Below are 25,066 nucleotides of genomic sequence, written 5' to 3'. Positions count from 1 at the left end.
CATAAAAGTACTTTAGAGAGGGATTGTGGGAAATTCCTCGCTTGTTCCCCATCCCCATCTCTACACCAGATCTCTTGCAGTTGCAGCAGGTTCTGCAAGGTTTGGGGGGACGAGAGTGAGTTCTAGTGCGTGCGAATCCAGAGTACAGTTGTCATGTCCCATATAGGGAGAAGTGGGAAGGTCTTCCTTCCCTAGTAATCAAGATTTTAATGGGATACAGCTCACTGACCTTGGTTACAATCAGCCCATGGATAGGTGGACAGCCCATGTATGGGTAGAAGAGAGTCTTTGCTTTAGATGGGTATCGATTGGGCAAGGGTCATCACATTTGTTTTAGATGTGTATCGGTTGAGTCTTGATTGTTAGTGTTCGTCTTCCTTGCCGGTTCACAGTTCACACTGGACAGATGACATAACCATAAGATTAGAAAACTCCAAAGCCCAAACTAAGTTGTAAATGGGCCGGGCCACAACCTGTTTTCAACTAAAGCCTGGTCTAGATCATCAAGCCGTCTTGGAAGACCCCAAACTTCTGGGTCGTTTGGCTTCCTTTGATTCGGCCCATTCGTATCAATTTTTTTTCAATGGTTATTTCGGTCAGTTTGTTGTATTTTCTTTTTAAAAAAAAATCGACCAATCGATTGATTTGACGGTCCAAAATTCGATTTCTATCATTTTGTAAACACCCCTGCATCAGAGCCTTTCTTTGTTTTTGCTGTTGTGTTTTCCTATGCTGTCCAAGATAAAAGCTTGTAAACACGTTTTTCTCCACTAACAAGTGTGCAAACCAAGAACCAGCTCAACAAAAAAAGTGACAAAATTGAACGAGAAAACAACTTTCTTCACTGATATCTTATCATAATCAAACCTAACACTTTATATGCGAGATGATGAGCACCAGAGAACAAAATGGCGAGGCTCTGAATTGCCCCATGTTCTCTGAATGCAGAGTGTGTTTCGCAAAATTCTATCATGCCATTACGTGTGTGATAATATCCTAGAATTGAGGACGCTACTATAATTAAACTCAAAATATAGTACAGTTTCTTCGGGCAAAAGAGACTTTCCTCTCGAGAAGATCATATTCCACTTGAAAGTTCACTTGTGCCATATTTCCAAAAATCGATGTTTTATTATCGGGGACTATCAGCATACAAACCAAATCACTAAACCTTATAAATGTGTTTATGGTCGGTAAATGAAGATCAGCACCAGAAAAATGGAAAACCATTGTGGGGAGTTTGATATGTGCAATCGATCTTGTTCCATAGCACAAACTGAATTTCTTACTAACATCTGCTTCTGGGTTTATACCAATCACTCTTCTAATGATTTCTTCCAAATCATTGTATAAACTTGAATGTAATATCGTCAACGTTGTCCCAGAATCTATTATGATATTACCTGGACTTTGACGCGTCTTTGTTGTATCTTCTCCAATGCTAATACTTTCAAGTGTAAGGTGGTAGTAATTAGGAGGATCTTTGTCTACAATTGGAGTTGAAACTACCCTCGTCCCATGGATCTTTGCTCCCAATCCAAACTTAAGTTTACTGGCATTTGTTGTCTTCCTTGGAAGCAAGCAATAAGAGAATGTATGGTCGATCTGGGTTTTTAGTTGAGAAACCAATGATAAGAGCCCTCTTCCGAGGCCAACTACACCTTGAACACGACTATTGAAATCGCCATAATTTTGGTGACCGCATCCAAATGCTAATTCAGGAAAAGAAACTACTCCATCGCTGGTGGAATCTATGTTGAAGGTCTCATTGCTCAGGATTCCTGCACTATATGATCCTTCTTCATAAGAAGCATGGTACATGCACTCGTCTGAGTTTCCACGCTTCTTTTTGTTCAAGGCTTGGCAAAATTTAGTGTCGTAACAAAGTGTTTTGTAGGAAGATGAATTTTTTGGATCAAAGATTGGTTCATCTTGATTGTAGCAGTGATAACAAGGAGTGCATTGTATCCATATGAGATCACTGGCAGTGTCTACGGAAGCAAGGATTTTAACTAGTGGCGAACCAATATAAATCTTCATGAGATAGTCACCATCATGTGACGTTATCGTAGACACGAGATCTTTCTCGTCGAATGAAGATAAGAGGTTGACACGATTGAGAGAACGTATAACAGATCTTCTTAAGAGCTCCGATGAAATGATAGAGCGATTATAAAATGGTGACAATAGCGAATCACGATGAATAAGATCGATACTGAAATCACTGATTTGTTTAGATCTAACTCTAGATTGAAACAATACACTGAACAAGATAAGAATCAGAAGAATAAATTGAGGCAAAAAGGAGCTGCTGAATGGTGCCATAATCAAATCATATTCACAGGAAAGCTGGTGATGTTTAATTTTCAATTAGATAATATATATATATATATATATATATATATATATATATATATGCATATGATACATGTGGGAAAAGAAAAGGAAGCATATGTTTATAAGGTTTGCAATATCTTGTTCTTGCTTGATTAACTATAGAAATCATCGATTAATTTGTTGTTGTAGGATGTCTTTTTGTGTTCCTTGACGAAACAAACACCAAGATGATTTTTTTTTACCATCACAATTTCGCATAGGTAAAAAGCATGGTTAATTCCGTGAAAACTAACCAAACTGAAAAATCAAATGTGCTCGGTAGAAGCATTGTTGGGGGAACTTCCAATGTTGGCTAATTAAGCTGCTATGGTAAAACACACTTCACATTAAATGAAGATATTTTGAAAATCATTTTTTAAGGTATTAAGCATTATCCCAATAATAATTACATCACAATTCCATATTTCTTGTTTGTTAATCCAGTTGGATAGATGCCTTTTCATTTTACTGTAAGGATCACTGTTTCTTTATGAGGAGAGAATCAGATATGCTCCCTGTTGAGTTTTGATGAAAAAATAGGTGTAAGAGACGGTCCAGAAATCTGGCAGATGAGGATACGTCCAGACATCTAGAGGTTTGCTGTCCCGACAGAAGGTAAGAATGACTCACGGACACATTTTTTGGACATCCGAATCCAGTATCGTAGTTGAGTCCAATCTTGATACAACGTAAAAAAATCTAACTCTCATAATTGAATCCAATTTTGATACAACGTAAAAAAAAATCTAACTCAAACAACTCGCAGACGTATTATCTGCTTTGGACATCAAGGCTTAAACAGTTTTGCCATTAAAAGAATCTTCTACATTTGATCAAACTCCTCGTCAAACTTAAATTCAAAGTTAGGAGGCCAAATATTTTCGAAGCTGGAGACTACTTTCAAACAATCACAGCAACAACCAGGACCATAATAAAAGACGATGTAACTTAAAACAAAACACATAACCAAAAACAGCCTCATAAGCTATTTACCCAGAAAATGAAATCTAATGCCATCATAAATCTGGGACAGGCAGACGAGTTTCAAAGGAACAAATTCTCCACTAATAGGATCAATTTTCAACATTACATACACCATACAACACTATTCCAATGATGGAATCATGGAAACGTGCCATCTAATGGCCGAGGCAACAGGATTGAAAAGAGAGTAACCCATCCAACTGTCCTATCCTGTCCAGGTTTCTATCACAAGAATGTAGCGAGAGGGCAGATATACAAAACCATGAAGATTGTTCCGACCAGTGTAAAGTATTAATTCATAGTGTACCAGTAAAAAGAGCCCGTCAAGTTTGTCCGTGTCCAAAATGGATCAATCTGTACATTGGCTGCTGAAGTTTTCTTTCTCCTTGTGAACTCCAACTTGCTGCCAGTTCGCAGAGTCCTCCTATAATACACGACATAAGGCGGAACAGCAAAAATGGACCCCCAGCTAAAATGAATTTTGCATGCTAAATTCCAATTCGAGTATTTGTGCCGATACAATTACAAATTCCTCAAGGTGAAGGGAAAACTAGCCACAAACTGGCACCACCGCTCTGTTTCCACGCCAACAATACTTTTGATGCTCCCATGCAACACACCGGCCTTTTTATACAAGACGGCAATTTTCTCAGGGAAAAAAAAATCATCGACAAGAAAACCCAACATCATAATATTCCATTCAAAACCCTCTGATAATAATCATACTGCCGTGTCCGCCACGCATCTAAGCTGCTGCTTATCAGGGAAAGTACCAGGGAGACACATTGCTGCTAACAAGAATATATTCTATCAAGAAATCATAGGGATGAACTATATCAAGCATAAGCACTTACTAAGTTAAAATCAAACCTCTTCAGTCAAACTTAAATGAAATCTTTTTCTCAGATTCTGAATTGTCCGAGGGCCACCTTTAAAGCATGGGAAACCAGAATCCTGAACCAAAAATTGCATCACAGCAAAAGTTGCAGTGAAGTCAGCCAAGTATTGTGAAAAAGGAGAGAGCGGGGGGGGGGGGGTGTGGGGTGGTCTTCTCTCTTGTGCGAAAGAAAAAAAATCTGAGTTTAATAGCTGTCAGTTTCATTTTATTTGCACTTTATGAAGCATTCAGAAGAAAGGTTGGATTCTGGATCATGTAACTCCGTTATGGAGTGAGTCTGACAGAGGGCCAAGCCACAAATGCAGTGGGAAGCAGGTTAGGAAGTCCACTCATTGAAGGATAAGGTGATACACTTCCTACCCTAAGTGTGATAGACTGATAACCATGGATCAGGCCATGTTGAATATTAGGTGGGCGCTCAGAACCTCTCTCCTTTCCTTAGCCCTAAGAGAACCTTTGCTTCTGCCCCCAACCAAATGTGAAAAATCTTACCTTTGGAATCCAAATTTCTTCCTTCCAATTAGACCTTGAATCTTTGAAAATTTACAAAGTTATAATTAACAGGTGAAATTTGTGAGGAAGATCCCAAAACGCTATGAGAAAGAAATCGAGTTTGATCGATTTCATCCCACTTGAAATAGAACATTTCCACTGCTCCCACCTATTAAAGCCAGTCTTTCCACGAATTTTTTGAGGTTTTGCCTACCACAAGACATTAACCATGCTGTTTTCTATAAGACAGAGTACAACCACATTTCCAAATGGAAGCCTAAAGGATAACTGCTTTTTTAATCCATGATGGATCTGGACAGGAGCATCCGAATCCATTATCCAAAGAAACCGACCGCACAGGTATGTCTAAATGTTAGCAATGAAGAGTTTGGTTCTAAGAGGGAAAGAGTACTCGCAGTGGTTAGTTTCCAGCCCCAGGAGCTACAAATGCACTGTTGCTATCTTCAAGTAATAACAGTTTCAAACCCACAATGAGCCATGACGACTTGAAAGGAAACCCGTTGAGCAAAAAGCCCCTTAGATCACAAAGTACAAGACCCTATCAGACAAGTCACTGAAAATGACATTGCAGAATGAAGTGAACCTAAAGGGTCAGAAATATGCCCAACGTATAATTAAGGAGCGAGCAAAAAGATCGTTATTGGTGACCTAACATTTATCTATAAGTGAAAAAAACAATATATTGGGGTCACAAGATTATTAAATTGTTACCTGCAACATCTCAACAAGAAGAATAATGCGCTCTGCATGCTTGCGACATGTTAGAAACCCTTGAATACAGAGAACCTGAATTTGCAGGGCAAACACCATAAGTGAACAAGGGAGCAAAATATTAGGAGAATATCCCGAGACTGCTATCAGAAAGAGGCACTGAAAACAAAATACATAGTTCATCAGTAGTTTAGTACTTTAAAATAGTCAAAGAACTCGCTTGGAACTCCCTCAGCATCAGAATCCATGACCTAAAAGAAACAAAAAAACTCCAAGTCATTTCAGGATCAAATGCAGAATCCAATACCTAATAAATAGGGTTAATAAAAGGCACAAACTGAACATTCAAAATGGAGGAAAAGATGTCCTAGAAAAAAATGCTCCATTGTACCTCGAGAAGTTCCCGGGTCAATTTGAAGGGCGCACTTTCAAAATTTACACCACCAGGTGAATTTGAGAGCATGAAGCCAAAATCAATATGTATAATATGCCCTTCTTCATCCATTAAAAGGTTTCCATTATGCCGATCCTTCACCTAAGTAACAGTCAGTTATGTTAGAAGCAAATAGATAGCAGACTATCAATCGAGACACTCAAAAATCAAATAACAAAAAATTTCACACGACAACAGGCACCAGATATTATAAACAGTGTGACTTACTATGACATGCTAGACCTCAAACAATGAACTGGGTTTCACATATAGGTATGTTCAAAACAATACTTTACAGTTGACCCATTCGCAGACAGCACTAAATAGGTGTCTCTACAAGTAAAATTTCAAAGATACTGTAACTTACGCGCAAATCTCAAGGAAAGGGTACTTCGGAGCAAATGAAGATGCAGTTAACTTGTATCTTTATACACACAGAGACAGAGATGACGGAGAGGTGCGAGTAGATCAAAAGTAAAACATACCTGAAGAAAATAGCATACTATAGAATATCCAGCCATACTCTCAACAAAATTTCTCTGCAAAAAAGTTGTCATTCAGGAAAAAAAAATGATAAATAAAGTATTATATATTGAACCTTCTTCATTTATTCATACTACCTGTGCAAGTTTAAAACTTGGAGAATTTTCTTCATATTTGGCAATGTAAAAGTCACGTAAACTGGTGATGTTGGGATATCTACTTTTGATAGAATGAAGAGAAGCCTGAATAATGATCACAAAAATACTGTGAATGCATCAATAAGTATTCCTCATCTCAAATTAAATATTAAAACCAAAAGATGCACGTACTCACCGTGTCTGGAATTGTTTCAATGAGAGCTGTGTAAGAAGAAGTGCACAAAACTTCATAAGGGCGTAACCAGAGAGGCAGACCAGCTTCTTGGAATATATCTGAGTGATTCCAATGATTATAAGCTTCAATGGATTAAGGAACAAAATCGGACAAAATAAAATTCCAAAAGGACAATCTAGCACTATGAATTTAGAATCTGGTAACATATGGTACAATCAACTAGGTAAACAAAATAAAAAGTCACAACTCCTAGGAATATCATGCGTGATGAAGGAAATAGACAGCTCTCAAAGATGCATTTGACCATAAAGAGAAAAAAATTATTAAACAAAACCGACACTCAGTTTTACCAGATGCTCGACTATTTAAGTATTTTTTATTTCCATAGTCTGATCGAGGTAGCCAGAGGAGAGGGTTTGAAACCCATTTCATAAGAGCCATTACCATCAAATCCAAACGTAAGCATCAGTCAAAATTTGAAAGTAATTAACCTGCATGAGTCAAATGGTCCCTCAAAAATATTACACTTGAAAATTACTACCACTCACGAACAATTTTTTTCCTTGAAAGAGAGAGAGAGCATATGTATGGTGGTATGAATTTTCTAGTAAAATGTATCTCGAAGTAGTTCTAGTTATATAAAAGAACTAAGACATTAACAGTTCCAGATGTGAAAGAATAAATTTGCTTATTTTCCTTCATCAGGTTGTCAAATCAAAAGAACTTGGTATGAAAACTCATCAGTTAGAAAGTATGAATCTAAAGAACTGCGCAAATCACACATTAAATTAATGGGTGCAGCGACCAAGTCCAAGCATAATGGAAGACAGTAAGACTATCAGCAACGAAAAATGAGAAAGGAAAGAACAACTTCTTCATTACATCCCTCAATCTTCTCAATTTCACCGAAAGCATGTTAGACATGTTAACAATGTGTACAAAAAGAGTGTGATCTTATCAAAGCATAAGCATTAAAGTGGACCAACAAAACATTCTCACTACTGCACATATCATTGTATCGAACACTAGGTTGAATGCAAAGACAGAAAAAAAAAACAAATCTTAAGAGGGCAACTACTTAATCATTTAGCTGAAAACTAAAGGAACACGAAAATATCAAACTGAATGACTGATTCGCCCTTCATAAATAAATGGGGAAATGGAACATGAAAATGACAAACCAAAAACAAAAGGGGAAAAAAGGAAGAAATATACCGTAGAAGTGTGAGATAAGTTGCACAGCAAGATGCTCCTGCCTACAATCATCACCACTCTTCACAATAGCCTACATTAGAAGCAAGGAAACATTTCTATCACTGTTAAATAGAGTGTATATATAAAATATCAAAGAAAAAAGGAACAATGCATATATAACAAAGCACCCCGATAGCACCAAGAAATTTAAGCCATTAATATCTTATAAATCACCTATGGCGAAGACAGATCTAGGTGAGCATTCTATGAATGAAAATGGTGCAGATAATCAATAATACTTTGAATATTCAACTTTTAAGACAACTCTACTGATAGAATCATAGAAATTAATCTTCTGGTAGCACCAGATCTAGATTGGTAAAGATAGTGTTTTGAGTTGTCTGACCAACCAACAAAGCTAAAGCAAGACAATCTAAATGCATCTTCCGCAAATAATTCCTCCAGCTGGAATGAGGAATCCTAAAATCTCACTTCTTAGCCTCAGACCACACAAAACCAAATAGAAATGAATCTAATACATCTGATAACACAATTTCATTAGAGTTGATAGTGATGCTCCCGCTATCCAAAAAACAGAATTCATCCACCTATCTTTTACAATTCTCATAAAAGCTTCATATCCTTGAAAAAAATCCCTCATTTTCCTCCACCCATACCCTCTGGCAAATTATCAAAAAAGTTCCACCATTTTATCATTCTGTTAAAGTTTGAAGTAGCTATAAGCCTATGAATAAGGTCCCCAATAAGTTCATAAAATCCTTTAATTCCAAACAAATTGCATCGCAAAAGGTCACATTCCAAGTTACCGCCCTATCTGGAATGCTTAGTCTCTTCTACAGTTCTACCAAAGATTCTGCATGCCTGCTCCTTCAAAGATATTCCAAACTAGAATCTTCAAGTGGTTGGTACCTGGTACCATATTACACATCATGACAAAAGTTACCCCCTTTCCATCCCATCTATAAAATGGACATTAATACATGATTCCCCCATCTTGCCCATTTTTTATTCAAAACTCCCACACCAGAGCTCCCCCTCCTTTCTCTAATGACCCAAACATTGTGTCATAATCCATGCGTAGTAACAACGTATTTTCATGAGAATGAAAAGCAGAATTTAACAGAGAGTTTCATTAAACATTTGCAGTTATTTAATGCATGCATTTCCACATGCCAACACTGACACCCTTGTATGAAGACCATGCAACAAATCATATGTTGAGGACCTCATTAAGAATCCAACAAGAAGTCGTGCTTAGACGACTCTCAGCACTATATACTTCAGTTAACAATAGAAAATAATAACACAAAATCAGAACAGTAATATTATTTCCCCTTTTTTAACTTATGCCAAGGATGCATTCATATGCCAAGCATCCGAAAGATACCAAGAAACATTAATGCTTTTCAACTATTGCGTTCATGATTCTTCAGATCAGCAAGTCTAAGGACAACAGTTATATAATAGTACAAAATAAAAGAATTGACACACAGTTTAAGATATACACAAGCAGAACTTACAGAGCGCAAGTCCCACCCAGATAACTTTCCATGCACTGAAGCTCGGCGTATCCTCTCTTTCTTAACCTCCCATAGCTCACCAGACAAAGCATCAGTGGGCTTGGGGATACCACCATTACCCTGTTGGAAAACAAAAAAACAATTTCAGATTCAACACTCTACAGCTAACATACATTACAACGATACTTGTTTCTCCAATAGATCACCCTTGGTTGAGCATCTGATGAATCCTGACCAGCTCCTTTAAGAGGGAGTCCCAGAGGTGCTTCGCCTTTGGCAGCAGCAGCCTGCAGAAAGTAAATACAAATTAAATTGATTAACGTCATCAGACGAGACTAACTCCAATAATTAGGCACGAAAGAAGAGAATATGCAAAAAATGTCAACACAGAGAAAATCATTTATTCATTTTTCACATCTAATGTTGCAAAGAAATGGTATCCTTTTTCTTTTCCTGGACGGTATAGGTAAAATCAGATAACAAAAGTGGGTGCAAACGAGTAATACAAAAACTATCTACAAGACAAAGGATCAATTACGTGAAGAAATATTAATTGGCGTCCATAGTCTGGAAAGAAAAACATCTCCCATATTCCTGCCATATCAATTATCATTTTGACAATCAACTACTCCCTTGCATTTTTTCCACGTAGTAGTAGTACTGCCTTAATTTCAACCAATTCCATCTCAACTTATCACTAAATTACCATGATCATTGCTCTTAATATGAACCCAAAAATTGCAAATACCAAGCCTGTAAAAGAGTTCGAGAGGTCAGTAAAGCAGCACTTCCGGTAATCATGCACATGGTTTTAGATATGGAATCCTAGTCGAATCCCACAACCCTTTGATCCTGTACTCTGATCCTAGTTTGACCCTATATACAGTTTCAAAAGCTACACAAAATGACATAGAGGTTTTTTTTCCAAATGCAAGAAAATATATTAAATGGTACCAAGGGGATGCCTCCAAGGGTAAATTAATGGGAAGAGGATAAATCCCTGACTTGTATGCTAGTACAAGGGTTATGAGTGCAATGTTTTAACAGTAGCATCATAAATGCTCCTCAAAGACCCACCTTTACTTCTTCTATGGCAATTGTACTGGGGACGCGACGATGTTCCTTCCGACGTGGTGGCCCTTGATCCTCAACATCATCCATCCTAACTCCAGGATCTGCCGCCAGTACCACCCTTACCCATTCTAAATCACTTGCTGTGTCTGATGCAGGGCTTCCACTCTCGAGGCATTTACAGCTGTTTGATGCAATATCTGCAGGAACTGAAGCAGATTGCCGACTTCCACAATTAATGCCAAAGTGTGACTTGGTTATGTCACTACACTTCGACTGGGTAGGTGACTGCATGCCCACAGAAAGACTAACTCTAACAAATTTTACTTTTGCCTTATGAGACATTGCCTGGTCAATTGCCTGGGCCGTAGATCTAGACATCCTGTCATTGCTATTCCGATAAACCTCCTGCGCAGTCCACAGAGGATAGGCCCATGGAGGTGGCTTAGGCAATAATGCATCTCCATTCGCAAGAGGAATGCCTCCACTGGAAAGTTTTTGAGAACCAAGCACATCCTTCGTATTGCTGAAACATGTTTTTCATGAAAGTTACATATCATGGTTTATCCATTACATAAACTGAATAAGTGCAAATAATTGTCTGAAAGGAAACGCCACTATCTTCGACAAACCCCATCATTACCTTGGCATCTCACTTTTCAAAACCTCAATGCATATCAGGTAAGGTGCCTTTTCCCTAGAATTCAAAAGAACAGCTTCATCTTCAGGGATATGAACAACACGATACATGCCTTTTCCCATAGGAAAGCAAACTCCTAAAACAATATGAGCAACATTCAAATACGTATGGGCTTTGAGCAGCAATTAAAACAATATATATAGCTGTCGAGAATAAGAAAGGTAACAGCCTACTACTGAATGTCTAAAATGAATTTTAAAATAATCAAAAACAAAATTATTTTCAACACTGAATCAAATTATTATAGCATTTACTTTGAATCCTCTAAGAGAGCATTGATAAAACTGATATTTTAACATCACAGACAACATATAATGAATGGGTGCCTTTACATTTCTACTAAAATGCATCATGAACAAAAGGAATACCTCCACTAGTTTGAGCCTCAGTTAGATGCAAATTGATCTCTGCAAGTGACTATAAGAAGAAAACAACAGAGATAATACAAGTGTCAGAAAAACTTCTTTAGGCCAAGTATTACATCTATGGATATATGAGTATACATATATGTTTTTTCGAGCAACATGTATACAAATATATTATATGTATATAGTGATATCATGAACTTCAGAAAAACCATAAACAACCTCACGAAGAGCACTCTTACGGTCTTCAACTGGAAATACATCCACCAACCCATATGATGTCTCGCATAATGATTGCACAAAGTCCAAGGACTCGTGATAAGCCCCTTTTCTTAACTGTGATGGGGTATAATTAGGAAGTGGGGGTTTGGCATTGGACTTATCATTCTGTTGCTTCGGAGAACCAGGACGCTTCTACACATTTAAATGAGTAAAAATCAATTTAGGGTATGATAGGTGCATATTAATTTCTGAAAAGAGAACAAGTTGTCAAACAATAGAAACATAAAAAATCAACAGAAGCATGTTTAATCACCCACGAAACATAGGCTTCTTCTGGATCACACAGCTAGATCGGTTATGCAAACTATCACTGAATAAATATAACAAAAAAGCACTAATAGATATATTTCATCATCCGCAGAACAAAGCATGCCATAACCCAATCCGTGATGCAAACTATCACTTACTCTAGTACTCGCAGCTAATATTAACTCTGACCATCTCGGTGGCTCAACTCTACATGAAAGTATTACTGCATCAAGTTGCTACTTTAGCCCAAGTATCTTGTGCTGAATTCCTCTTCCGAACATGACAGAAGATTGGAAGTAGATGCAGCTTACATGGAGCTCCAATATTCTAAATGCTCCCATGCTTTCTACTTCCATTAGTACATAAAAGGTTGGCCAAAGCATGTCTATCGGAAGTACCTAGCCATTGTGGATGCTACATATAGTATACTAAAACCAAAGAGAGCTTCTGAGTGCTTTCACAATTAGCAATTGCAGAATCCACTATGACTCCAGAAGAACACCTACATAACCTTCTTTTTTATAATCAAGGGATATGATATCTATTCTTAAAATAATGTGATCAAGTACATGGGCAAGAAATAGGAATTAGTATTAAAAGATGAATTAGTGTTAAAACGTGAATATCAAAAGAATTGAGCACTAAGCAAGTAACAAATGTCCACAGAAACAAAGAATATCAATGTCTGCATACAAGTTCAAAATTAGAGAAATGCAGCACCACCAACGTTAATATCAAGCAAGCTACTAAGATGCACACATAAACAAAGATATACTTACAAATACTTCTATAATAAGTACATGATGTTAAAAATAAGCAAGAATAAAGCGAAGTGGATATTAATATTTTTATATCAACCAAGCAATACTTGTGAAATGTGAACAGACCTCTTTATGCTTCTTTGACCCGAAAAGCTCTGAGTCCTCAACTGAACGATCACGATCTCTAAACAGTTTGCGAAAAAAATTCTCTGTCCCAGGGCTGCTTTCAAACAAGCCACCACTGTTGCTGTTTTCATTTGCCTTGGGAGTTTTTGCATCTTCTGGATGCACACGAAACAATCTCCGGAACAAAGAAAAGTCTGAAGGTTCTTCTTCCTCTCCATTCAACTCATTTCTATCTGTCCCATCCTTCTTGTCCTCAAATTTATCCTTGAACAATTTCCGAAAGAAACCCTCCTTTTCATCATCCGCTGCAGATTTCAAAAATTTCTCTTCCAAGGTCACTTCATCATCCTCATTCCTCCCATTCCAATCCTTCTTCTCCTCAAATTTTTCCTTAAAAAACTTCCTAAAAAATCCATCTTTCTCATCATCATCCACTGATTTGGAGACCGATTTGTCATCAGAATCACTCTTGCTGTCACGAAACAACCTTTTAAAAAACCCTTCTGAGCTTGATGTTAACTCCTCATCCTCACCTCTATTATCTTTATCCCTCAAAAGCCTCTTAAAAAAACCCTCCGAGCTCGAGCTTGGTTCCTCATCCTCACCTCTACTGTCCCTCAATAGCCTCTTGAAAAACCCATCCTTCTCGACCTCATCCTCATCTTTCTCAACTGACTTCCTAAACAACAATGCATCCCTCACTTTTGGACCAGGAATCAACTTCTTAAAGATCCCATTCTCTTCTGGCGATAGCGGGCTAGCATCTTCATGCAAATTGTTCCCTGATGAAGGTGAGAATGACAATGATTTCTGTGTGGGCGGTGAAGATGCTAATGAGAGCAGCCGTTGTTTGGAAGACAATATTCTATTCAAAACCTGACTCTTACTTCCAGGACTGATAGATTCATTGGGGGAACGAATAAGGGGAGGCCATTCACCCATCAAAGTTGCGGCAATCTGACACTTCTCTTGAATCCTACTAATGCCCTCATTGTCATCATTATCCTCAAGCTCTGCCATCAAAAACCATTGCACCTTCAATGCTATTTTAAGCGACTTAGAGCAAATATCAATCACAAACTTGTCCAAAGATGGGCTTGGCTTGTGGACCATCATGTAACAAATCTGGAAGAGGTAGCTCTCAACGCCCGACAGGGGCAGGGTATACATTCGATTACATAGATAGTCACGTACTCCAGCATGCTCATGCTTGTACAGGTAGCTAACAGCAATCCACTCACAGAAAAAGGCAGAGTCGAAAAACCTGATGAGCCACCCATTCTCACTAGACTGACCGGTGAGGTTGGTCCGTGAAGCAGTGATCTCGCGAGGGGACTCGTCTGATTCTCCGACTCTCAGTCCAAGAATCCGTACCATTGTTTAAAGTCAATCTACCATAATACAGCCCCTACTCGCTCCTCAAATCAATAAACAATCCAAAAATACCCTAATTCTAGAGCAATCCAAACACGAAGTAGACTCTCGACCAAACTTAAACCCTAGAAACCCCCAAAACCTTCATCAACAACAATAATTTTGATTTCAAAGGTCCTCTCACTAATTCGATTTCAACGACCACTGTAGAGCCTCAAAAATCACGCTTCGTAGACAAAACCCCCACAAAATTTTGCAAAAAAATAACGGAGATCCCTATCTAATTCTCTCGGTAAACAAACACGGAAATGGCGACTCGGATTACGTAATTGACCACAAAACCCGTAGAACGAAAGAGATTTTGAATTTCAAATTGTGCTTACAAAGTGTGATGGCCCTACGATTGCATACACAAGCACAAGTCTCTGGATCGTCTGAATCTGCTATGAAACGACGCCGTCGCCTGTGGCGGTGGTTGTGGTGGTGATAGTCTTCTTTGTTGGTGAAAAAACGAGGACGAAGGCTTAAAGCCGTAAAGGTAATAATAATATTTTTTTAATACTAAATTTAAATTTTAAGAAATTGGGTTTTACTAAAATACGCCCGCCGTTGATATGCGCACGTTACATACTGCACGGTACAGCAAGAGTTCACTTAGGAGTTGGCCCACGAACTAACTAAATGGGCCACGACAGTCCAATGGGCCGCCCACATTCCCGGAAATGTCTAAATCTCCAGACTTGTCAAAAGTCGAATTTTTTGATAATTGAGTTAACAGTACACTTCAGATGAAGAGAAACAGGGATGGAAATTAAGCAATGTAGAATGAAAGGCTTTGAGAACTCGGAATTTAAGCCATCCTGTAACTGAATAAGAGCTCTCAATCGGTGTCGGGCAAAACCCGGCGCACGCCATGATCATGTTCTATTCTATCATCACTAGCAGTACATCCAATGAGAAGACATGTAGCCACCCTGAAAGTATCAGCAAGATATAATCACTAATCAGCATCTTCAGGCAGATTTCCAATCATACTGGAGATTGTTAAAGCTATTCATTGCTCCGATACCATTAAGGAACCGGTTAGCCAATTCCTGCTGCTGATTATTGATACTGGCCTCTTGATGCATCGATGGCATCCCTACCCTACCAGCAAGAGTTGCAAGATTACTTCCCATGGCAGCTCCGATTCTGCCATTTGTCGTGGACGGACCATTCTGAACGCCCAAGTTCCCAAATCCTCCACCCATGATGGCAGAACTTTTATTGGCTATACTGTTGCCTCCTAAGCAATTGCCACTGGTAGGCAAATTCTGGCCTTCTTGTCTACACCTTTTCAAGCGCTTTGCGTTATTCACCGCAGGATTACAAGGAGCAGCAGCATCAGCTGCTTCGCCAAATTGCGGGGAGTTCAATATTTCTTGAAGCAATTTCTCCAAGGAGCTCGGGGGTTTATTCAGATCTGAATCATTTATCTGAGACGACTGTTGAACCGGGATTGGTGCTGCTGAACTTGTAGAGTTTATGTGGCCAGTGGTTGCTGATGCTGTTGATGCATTTTGTGAAATCTGGTTGGGATTGTTCGATGATGACAGAGTAGAAGATGAGAAGGGAGAAGAGGGATTAGGCTGAGCAGCTGGTAGAGTAGTCGAGGACCCTGCAGATGGGATTTGAACTGGGGTTCCAACATAAGGACTACTAGGATTGTTCATCTGGTTCTCAATACGTGAATTCATTGAATTCTGATGTAAAAGCCCAGCAATGGTAGTGGCAGAAGTTGTGGTTGATGCCATTCCATGTGAATTGCTTACACTTGAAACACCACTGCTTGTAGAAGGCTGCATTGTACTTGCCTGTGCAGAATGATGATCGTTGTTAAAGATCTGTTCACTACTTTGCTGCTTTTCATCAGGTTGCTGAGAAGTAAGCAGCCCAGACGCTCTACTGGTTTTGCGAGGGAACGTGGCCAGACTTTCTGGAGAAGACAACAATGAACTCGTAATATAACATCAGCAACCATTTACATTACTCAAATAAAATGGCAACTGAACTTTCTAAGAGAACAGAGAAATTTGAAGTGCAAAGGTTGATTCCCCTCTTTTCATTTTCTTTTCTTATTATAGATTTTTCTCAAACAGGAGGGAGGTTCCAGTGAGGGTGGGAAGGTTATTTGGTGAGGTAAGATGCAGAACAGTTTTATTAATCATGTTAGAATACATATAAAAGGTGTGAAACGCCACAAAGCAACAAGTTAACTTATTGGATTGAATGGCAAAATAACTAATCTTAACATGGTATTAGAGCGAGAGGTCTTGAGTTCAAACACTAGCTCTTGCAATTTAAACCCCCATTTATTATTGCCCCAAGTGTGGACCTCGTTTGTTGTGCACGTGTTGGGCCATCGGAGTTGTCCAGCCCACACGTGAGGGGAATGTTAACATATATATAAAAGGAGTGGAATGTCATTGAATGACAAAGTAACTAATCTTAACAAATCAAATAGAACAAAATAATCTTATGTCCTAGTCACGCCGTCACTCCATTGTTTCATTCAATTAGCAGACTCTACCTCCCTCTCTATCCCATGCAGACTAACAAGATAGGTCTTTGCCAAAACAAAACTTTATAAAAAAAAACTATGAATTATTGAATAAACCTAAATGCACCAAAAGGACAAAAGAATTGGAGAAGGAAAGAAATGTTTAAAACTTGGTACTTACCAATTGGTCCTTTTCCCGTCTCCCGGCTATAGTCAATCAAGTCCTTCATACTATTAACCACCTCAGATATCTGAAATTCACCGAGCAAAAAATGTAAAGGACTTTTTAGTTAAACCAACAGTCGAGCCACTAAGTTCAAATTCCATATCAAAAATATAAAAGAATTTAGATCTGTATCTCCTCGGTTACCAACAATGTTAGAAACAAAATGAACATAATGTTATGCTGTTTTAAGTCCCAAGTCTCTATAATTTGAGCCAGGTCACAATTATCTAAAAACAAGTAAATGTTTCATTACAGAAATCTTTACCAAAAATGTAAGACATTTACTAAATTTTGTGATAAACTGCAGTCATAGCCGTTTGACCACAACGACATTGAAGTCATCCCCTAAACTAACAGATCAAAGTACAGAAATAGAAGGAATGTTATTGCCCAGATGTCCTGCATATTCAGAATTGCCAAGTGGAAAATTAGAAAGTTGCATTCCACAATACCTGAAGGCACCGCACATATCTCTTTGTGTATCCTAAATCGTTTACTAGAGGCATCTCCAGAGCTCTTACTAACTGACGCGCAGATGCAACAAACCTGGATAAAGTAATATGAACTGATAAATAGAAGTAAACCAAGAATCATTAGTTGAAATAAATATGCCATACAAGCTCACTAACCATCATGACATGGAATATGTACTTTGCAAGGTGACAGAGGAAAAAAAAGAAGATAATTAACAAAACGTGAGGTGGTGTGCGAGAATGCAATTATCACAAGGTTGTTTGATCCCCCATTGAGCCTTAATGGCTCGTTTTTGGGTGTAACAATAAGTGCCACAGTAACTCATGATTGATATTGAAATAAATTTGTAGAGAATAAAAAAAAAAAAACTCAATAAATAGCAAAGATGAATAATCTTGACAGGCTTCTCCCGATCCAACTCTTCCGTGAAGGAAAGAGCAATCTGACATCACGAATACGTTGGGTGCTCTTACTCATGGTGGTGTCTCCTCCAAAGGCATAAAATTCGTTGAGTTATTTCATGATCCGCACTAGAGTTGGCAAGATTGCATTATATTAATTATCTTAAAGCCATTTCTAGAGGGCATAGCATAAGGCACTCAATCAACAGGCCTCAAACAAAGTTTAGATAACACTCATGAGAGTGAACCCTCAAACAATACGATAGCAAAGAAAAGTATATCATGACCTTGTCTCAAGTAAGCACCTAAAATTTGATTCCCAAGTCAAAGAAGTACATATGCGTCCATCTTATATGTTTGTGTTTGTTTGTCCATCAAAAGTACAACAAGAGGCCCGAGACATATATGCACAATTGCACGCAAAACAAAAGACGAGAAACTCAGAAGCAGCATCCCCTGTGCTTATCAGGTTCAGCATTTCAAAAGGTTAAGGAGAAAGAAAAAGGATACTGTGAACTATTTAAAGATGCACATGGCACTTCATTGAAGACATGAAAGAAAAAGGATGACCATCAACCTAACTAACTAGTAAATCCCATGCGAACAACTCACATATTACAGTTACTTTGTAGATCGGGAGCAGGTAAGTTGGATAATGCACTCTGAGCAGAGGCTTGGTACTTTTGCGCCACAGCTCCAAGCTGACTTACCTGAGAGAATTAAAAATTTGAACAACTTGTCCTTAGACACATGATGAGTAAATATACACCTACACATACACGCACACTTGTGCATGCATAAATAAAATACACGCATATAAAAGATACTCTAGAAATCATGAATATTCCCTAGAACTTAGATCTTTCTTTCTTCTGTCAGGAGATTGATTCATTCTAGTTAAATATTTTAGAAAATTTTAAAAATTTAGATATGTTCTGTGATATTTCTGAATTCATTGAGTATATAAAAGATGTGAAATTTATGAGAGCAGGCATCTGAGACTATGATAGTAACAAGGATTACACTAATTTTAGGAAGATATCCAATGCAGGGCAACAGTACAGTTTTGGCAGATTTGTAGACAACAAAAGAAGAGCACTTCACAGTTTTGTCATTAAAAGATCAATAAGCGAGCTTTACTTCCATCATTTCGTGATCACAACACAAATTGCATTTCACAATATCAAATCTGATCTTTCCTCATGACAGTTGAAATTCACAAGATAAAAGCTCATGGCAGCTCCACAAGGGTAATCTCATGGTACATTTTTCAAATCTTGTAAAAATCATTTTCTTCATTCCAAAGGGCGTGCACCCATACACATAGGCCTGGGGGCAACAATTAACTGAATCCTACTATTGACGCAGAAACCATTAATTCTCCATCCAATGTAGCGCATGCGCACACAGAAGTCATGTTAAAGGATATCTCAACCATATTACTGACACAAAATAAAACATGGCATCAAAATAAAGTTCTAATCAAAACAAGTTAACCAGCATAGAAGCTAAGAGCCAGCTAGTTATTAAAAAGAACACAAGAATTCACAATACATAATGGAAGCCCTGGATTATTCACCTGGGGTATTATCAATCTCCGAGGGATAAGTTCCTCATGGCGTCGTGCACAAAACTCCCAAGAGCAAATCTAGCAAACACAGGTGAACAAGATTTATGTCTTCTTTTTGAGGGGAAAAAATTATAAAAGAGGCACCAAGAAGGTGCACCCCCCAAGAAGGAGGAAAATTGTTTATCAACCTTCATATCAGGGGAGAAAACAATACGAAGTTGACCATCCCGTACTACACGAAGGTGTTCAAAAACACTTTCTTGCACTGCCTTTGCATAATCGAGCACAATTTGACCAGCTTCATTCTGATATTCACGGGGCATATCAACATAGAGAAGCTCTTCCAAAGTGCCACTATCATAGTTGAGCTTGAACAGCCTGGGAAGAACCTCCACAGTTGTCTCTGGAGACAACATACAAACATATTAGAAGAGGATTTGTATACTTGCATTGAACCCTCTATTTAATAAAAAGTGACAGTAGATAAACGAATACTATTTTCAACTCCCTTCTTCCAGTCATCACAAAAAACCTGGAGCTTTTGGTTTTAGGAGATTGCAACAAATTGCAAACTCCAATTATTCTTGAAAAGATAGCGAAAGGAGGCTGCTCTTTAAGCAAAAATGACTGTCTTGTTTCAGAATTAAACTTATCATCTTAACATATTGGTTTCCGAATTCCGTTCAAAAAAATCATGTTATACTTAGCTCAAGAAGTATCATTTTTGTCTTTGGTTCATTTTTCAGCAAAAGAAAAGGGAAATGAAACTTGTTATGAAGAAGAGCACTCATCTTTATCTGTTTTCCTTAATAACCAATCTTGGCATACTTCTTCTTTAGTACCATCTCTTCAGAATCTATGGATCTCTAGTTACCGCAAGTTCTCAGCTCCTATATGTCTTAGTACGTAGTTGAACATTCAATAGTAATCAACAATACAGAGGCTATATTTTGTTTTCCATTATGCACAATCTGATCAAAGAACATCTTGAAATTTATTTAACAAAGCACGTAAAAGCATTTCCAGTTGACACTAAATAAGTCATCAGTACTTATTCTAAGCTATATCAAATACGATCATCAAAGGTACAAGGAATATCTCTTATTATTTAACAGAGCAAACTCAGGTAAGTAGAGTAGACACTCCTGAAAACTGAAAATGTTGAACAGTTCATTAAAAAAGAAAAACATACCAAAACCACGCCCAGGCTTCCGATTGCATATTTCACAGTGCCATGTATCCTGCAAATACTGCAATTAAACTCCAGAATTCTCTAATATCACTAAGAAAGTAAGCTTACAAGGTGAGACTTTCATCATCCATTAAATAGATTTTAGCAAGAATTGCCAATTTCCATTGAAAATAAGACCAAACCTGACACAATGTTTGCATACATAACATCACTATTCATGGCAGGGGAGTGAATCTTCAAGAATGAATTTTTGTCCCTTTTTTATGTTGAGTATCCCACATCGGTTGGAAAGAGGGCTGGTGTGTGGTTTAAATGAGGGTTTCCTCCTACCTCCTAATAGGCCTTTTAAGGGGTTGGACAAGGGGCCCAATATGTTAACATGGTATCGGAGCCAGTCCAACGCGATGGGCTTTCACGTGGTGGGCTTCTCGGAGTTGGACCAACCCACACGTGAGGGGGATGTTGAGTATCCCACATCGGTTGGAAAGAGGGCTGGTGTGTGGTTTAAATGAGGGTTTCCTCCTACCTCCTAATAGGCCTTTTAAGGGGTTGGACAAGGGGCCCAATATGTTAACATGGTATCGGAGCCAGTCCAACGCGATGGGCTTTCACGTGGTGGGCTTCTCGGAGTTGGACCAACCCACACGTGAGGGAGGCCTTTTAAGGGGTTGGACAAGGGGCCCAATATGTTAACATGGTATCGGAGCCAGTCCAACGCGATGGGCTTTCACGTGGTGGGCTTCTCGGAGTTGGACCAACCCACACGTGAGGGGGATGTTGAGTATCCCACATCGGTTGGAAAGAGGGCTGGTGTGTGGTTTAAATGAGGGTTTCCTCCTACCTCCTAATAGGCCTTTTAAGGGGTTGGACAAGGGGCCCAATATGTTAACATGGTATCGGAGCCAGTCCAACGCGATGGGCTTTCACGTGGTGGGCTTCTCGGAGTTGGACCAACCCACACGTGAGGGGGATGTTGAGTATCCCACATCGGTTGGAAAGAGGGCTGGTGTGTGGTTTAAATGAGGGTTTCCTCCTACCTCCTAATAGGCCTTTTAAGGGGTTGGACAAGGGGCCCAATATGTTAACATGGTATCGGAGTCAGTCCAACGCGATGGGCTTTCACGTGGTGGGCTTCTCGGAGTTGGACCAACCCACACGTGAGGGGGATGTTGAGTATCCCACATCGGTTGGAAAGAGGGCTGGTGTGTGGTTTAAATGAGGGTTTCCTCCTACCTCCTAATAGGCCTTTTAAGGGGTTGGACAAGGGGCCCAATATGTTAACATTTTATAAGCGGCAGACATTCATCAGATTACATCAAGGAGGAAATGAAGCTGAACAATAAAAGCCCATGAAGATTGGTCCACAAAGGACACACATTTCAACCACTCCACCACAAAAAAAATGAGAAAAAAAAAACTAAAAGTAAAAGAGTGGCAGAAAAAGTTAAATTCTCTTTCGGTCATAAATCAATTAGGTCTCATTGAGAGCAAACCTGAGGGAAAATGCCATTTGTTTGGCGGCTATTGCCATACAATGAAACACACCATCTCTTCTTTGCACTGGGATCAAAGAACTCAGCCACAAATTTCCGCCAGAACTCAATATTATTGTTCTACAAAAGAGCATCATCTCCATAAATAAGTTAGTAATTCACAGAAAAGGTAACTAAATGACAAAAAAATGCTTCTCCTCTCGAACACTTACATCAGGTCTATGTTGCTGCTGATAGGTGTATTGAGTTAAACGCCGAGCACACATTCCTGGTTCATATGCCGGTTTCGCAGCAGATCTAGAAATCATATTTTGCGGTTGCCGCTGTAGTTGGGGCTGTTGCAGAGGAAATGTCTTCAAAAGTTCTTGCTGCTGATGTTGATGCAGCTGAAAAAAGCGCTGTTGTTGCAAAAGATTCATCTGCGCGGCAGTAGCTTGCAAGGGCTGCCTAGACATTTGAAGAAATTGTTGTTGCTGCATCCGTTGCTTCAAAACCGCAGCTTGATCTGAATGTCTATCCTCTAATTTAACAGGTCCCATGCCTCTAACAATCTGGTCCTTCTGTGACTCTAGTTTCATTGAACCAAGATTCCTCAATGACTGCAATTGTTCCTGCAGACCAATTGAATTGTTAACTAACTGTGGTTCCGTCTTAACCGGTACCATGACCCCTGACCCATGTTGAAGTGATTGGAATGGGGACTGTTGCTGTTGCACTTGGAGGTTCGAAACAGGGAATTGGTGCATCAGCTGTTGACCACGCTGGAACTTTTTCTGTTGAAATTGTTGCACATTAGATTGGTGTTGATCCAACAATGTACCGTTTCCAGCATTGTTTGCAAACTCCTGGTTTTGACCTTGGAGAGATGAACCGATATTTGACACATTTGATGGCGTAAATGAAGAGGCAGCAAAACTAATGTCACTTGCTACAGACTCCGGTGTGGTGTCAACACTACTGCGTTGGAAAGCACCCAAACCAGAGAGCCCAGTGTTTGACCCATTACCAAAATTTTGGTTGAGAAGAGAGGACATGTTGGGATTACTTCCAAGCAAACTCATGCTATATTGAGATTGCGGTGAGATGAGAGAAGAGAATGTTTCTTGTAGATGCACTGAACCCCCTTGAGATCCCAAAACCGAGGAGTTTGATCGTAGAAAAGAAGACGAAATTGACGGGGCACCACCAATTCGTGTTGTCGGCCCGGAAGGCAGCATCTTGTCAAAGCCAGGTCACAAAATTTGCCAAAGTAAACTAGCACATGATAAAATTCACATTAGCAGATATCCAAATGAGCTTTACGGCACAGGAGCAATGGCAAAGGAAACTGGAAATTATGCTAATTCAGAAGCAGAAAAACTTCTAAAACACATGGCTTGAAGCACAGTTACTGTTCATCAAGAAACATGATAACTTCTCCTCTTGATCATATAAAGCTCAGTTGCGGCAGAAGATGGGACAAAACAGTGACTAACAAATGCAAGCATCGACCACTATATATTTCAAATTCCCCATAAACTGAAGCTATTTTCTGAGACACTCATTAAATTTTCACAATATTAGAATCATAGGCCAATCTACAAAAATTGATAATAAATGATACCAATTGAAGCCCAACAAAGAAAGTCCGCCCAAATCCAACATATGTGTACTAAAAGCATGTTTTATCAGCCCACTTCAAGTTCTAGTTCAATAAAACTGCACAAAAAAACACAGAAGGGCATATAACCATAGCAAATCTGTCCCGTCCCCAAGTGAAAGTATGGATTTTTCATATCCGAATGGGCTACATTATGTTATAGAGAAAATTGAAACAAAGTTAAACAAAGTTACACCCATTTGTCAACTTCTAAAAGAAAGAAAAACAACTAACAAGCCCCGTAATATTCACAATCTCCCCCAACTTTCTTAGGGTTTCCTACTTTCGTCCAATTAGCAGCAAACCAAACCCAAAAATAAATAAAAATAAGAACTCAACAAGCTAAGACTTCTGAAATCATCGATCCCCCCCCCCCCAGCCTACGAACCCAAAAGCAAAACTATCACAACACACATGAATACAAGTAAAAACACCAACCTTTACAGAGACAACGGTCAAAGTGATTGAAACTTCAACTAAAATAATGGAAAATTCCCCACAGAGGGACTGTTACAAACACGTATACATACATGTATATGCATATAGTGAAGTGTATACACTGACATGGAAAGACACAGAAGCGAAGGGTCGTCCGGGAGAGAATCTGAGAATATATTTGGGTGGAAAAAAAAAAAGAGCGAAACAAACAAAACCCAAAACAAAAGGCCGTACAGATTTTAAATAAAAATACAAATATTTTTGTCTTACAGGCGAAAGTGATGAAGTTGCAGCTTCAATTCTACGAAAGACTTTCTTTTTCTACAATCCTTTTGTTTTGGCCCAGCAATTTATTTTTCCCAATAAGAATGAGCTCCTGTTCTTCTTCTTCTTCTTCAATGGGTATGCGTTCGTTCGTTCGTACTGCTTATAAATACAAAGTTATATAGCTTTTATTACCCTCTCGCCCTTTTGTCTCGGTGGCTCTGTTGTTTCTCACTATGTTCGTACACTCGGTCCATGTAATAGAGGGAGACAATTTTGTCTCTATGTTTATGCGGACGTCAACAATTTGTTCAATCCGATTGAATTTTTCAATTTTTTCCCATTTTGTAAAGTCAAATCAAAATCTTTCCTTTAAAAAGGGCGCGCATGGGTGAATATATAGTCATAAGGGTCGGCATCGGGCAGGGTTTCGGGC

The 25,066-nt window shown here is 38.8% G+C and overlaps 3 protein-coding genes across 6 annotated transcripts; all 3 read right to left on the bottom strand.

Annotated features, from left to right (window-relative positions):
* Positions 1-60: 60 nt before the first annotated feature.
* LOC120011083 (aspartic proteinase CDR1-like) lies at positions 61-4,047 on the bottom strand. The gene is made up of 4 exons (XM_038862127.1): positions 3,887-4,047; positions 3,668-3,784; positions 1,041-2,263; positions 61-191 (listed from the first exon to the last, which is right to left on the bottom strand). Exons 1-4 carry the CDS (start codon positions 4,045-4,047, stop codon positions 61-63), a joined length of 1,632 nt encoding a protein of 543 aa, XP_038718055.1.
* On the bottom strand, positions 3,185-14,397 carry LOC119981053 (phosphatidylinositol 4-kinase beta 1-like). 2 transcript variants are annotated; one of them, XM_038824022.1, is made up of 16 exons: positions 13,021-14,397; positions 11,825-12,016; positions 11,606-11,654; positions 11,181-11,313; positions 10,544-11,063; positions 9,673-9,753; positions 9,467-9,586; positions 7,947-8,016; positions 6,732-6,829; positions 6,536-6,640; positions 6,401-6,454; positions 5,874-6,017; positions 5,680-5,733; positions 5,483-5,557; positions 4,231-4,314; positions 3,185-4,148 (listed from the first exon to the last, which is right to left on the bottom strand). In XM_038824022.1, the coding sequence occupies exons 1-16, from the start codon at positions 14,395-14,397 to the stop codon at positions 4,047-4,049; spliced, it is 3,258 nt and encodes a 1,085-aa protein (XP_038679950.1). In that variant the 3' UTR covers positions 3,185-4,046. The 2 variants fall into 2 exon arrangements, 1 of the variants encoding a protein (XP_038679950.1); XR_005463983.1 differs by lacking the exons at positions 3,185-4,148; positions 4,231-4,314; positions 5,483-5,557; positions 5,680-5,733; positions 5,874-6,017 and having other exon boundaries at positions 6,399-6,454; positions 6,536-6,662.
* Positions 14,398-15,117: 720 nt separating this feature from the next.
* LOC119981065 (transcriptional corepressor SEUSS-like) lies at positions 15,118-24,855 on the bottom strand. 3 transcript variants are annotated; one of them, XM_038824039.1, is made up of 10 exons: positions 24,637-24,855; positions 22,502-23,543; positions 22,290-22,409; positions 20,797-20,845; positions 19,793-20,007; positions 19,614-19,682; positions 18,647-18,744; positions 17,612-17,705; positions 17,115-17,184; positions 15,118-16,369 (listed from the first exon to the last, which is right to left on the bottom strand). In XM_038824039.1, the coding sequence occupies exons 2-10, from the start codon at positions 23,504-23,506 to the stop codon at positions 15,408-15,410; spliced, it is 2,682 nt and encodes an 893-aa protein (XP_038679967.1). In that variant the 5' UTR covers positions 23,507-23,543; positions 24,637-24,855; the 3' UTR covers positions 15,118-15,407. The 3 variants fall into 3 exon arrangements, with proteins under 3 accessions (XP_038679967.1, XP_038679984.1, XP_038679976.1); XM_038824056.1 differs by lacking the exon at positions 24,637-24,855 and adding an exon at positions 24,459-24,565; XM_038824048.1 differs by lacking the exon at positions 24,637-24,855 and adding an exon at positions 24,367-24,500.
* Positions 24,856-25,066: the final 211 nt, after the last annotated feature.

This window comes from Tripterygium wilfordii, chromosome 2, assembly GCF_013401445.1.
Source record: "Tripterygium wilfordii isolate XIE 37 chromosome 2, ASM1340144v1, whole genome shotgun sequence".
NCBI classification, from domain to species: Eukaryota; Viridiplantae; Streptophyta; class Magnoliopsida; order Celastrales; family Celastraceae; genus Tripterygium; species Tripterygium wilfordii.
Note: the sequence above shows the minus strand (reverse complement) of the source record. Positions and strands in the feature narration are given on the sequence as shown.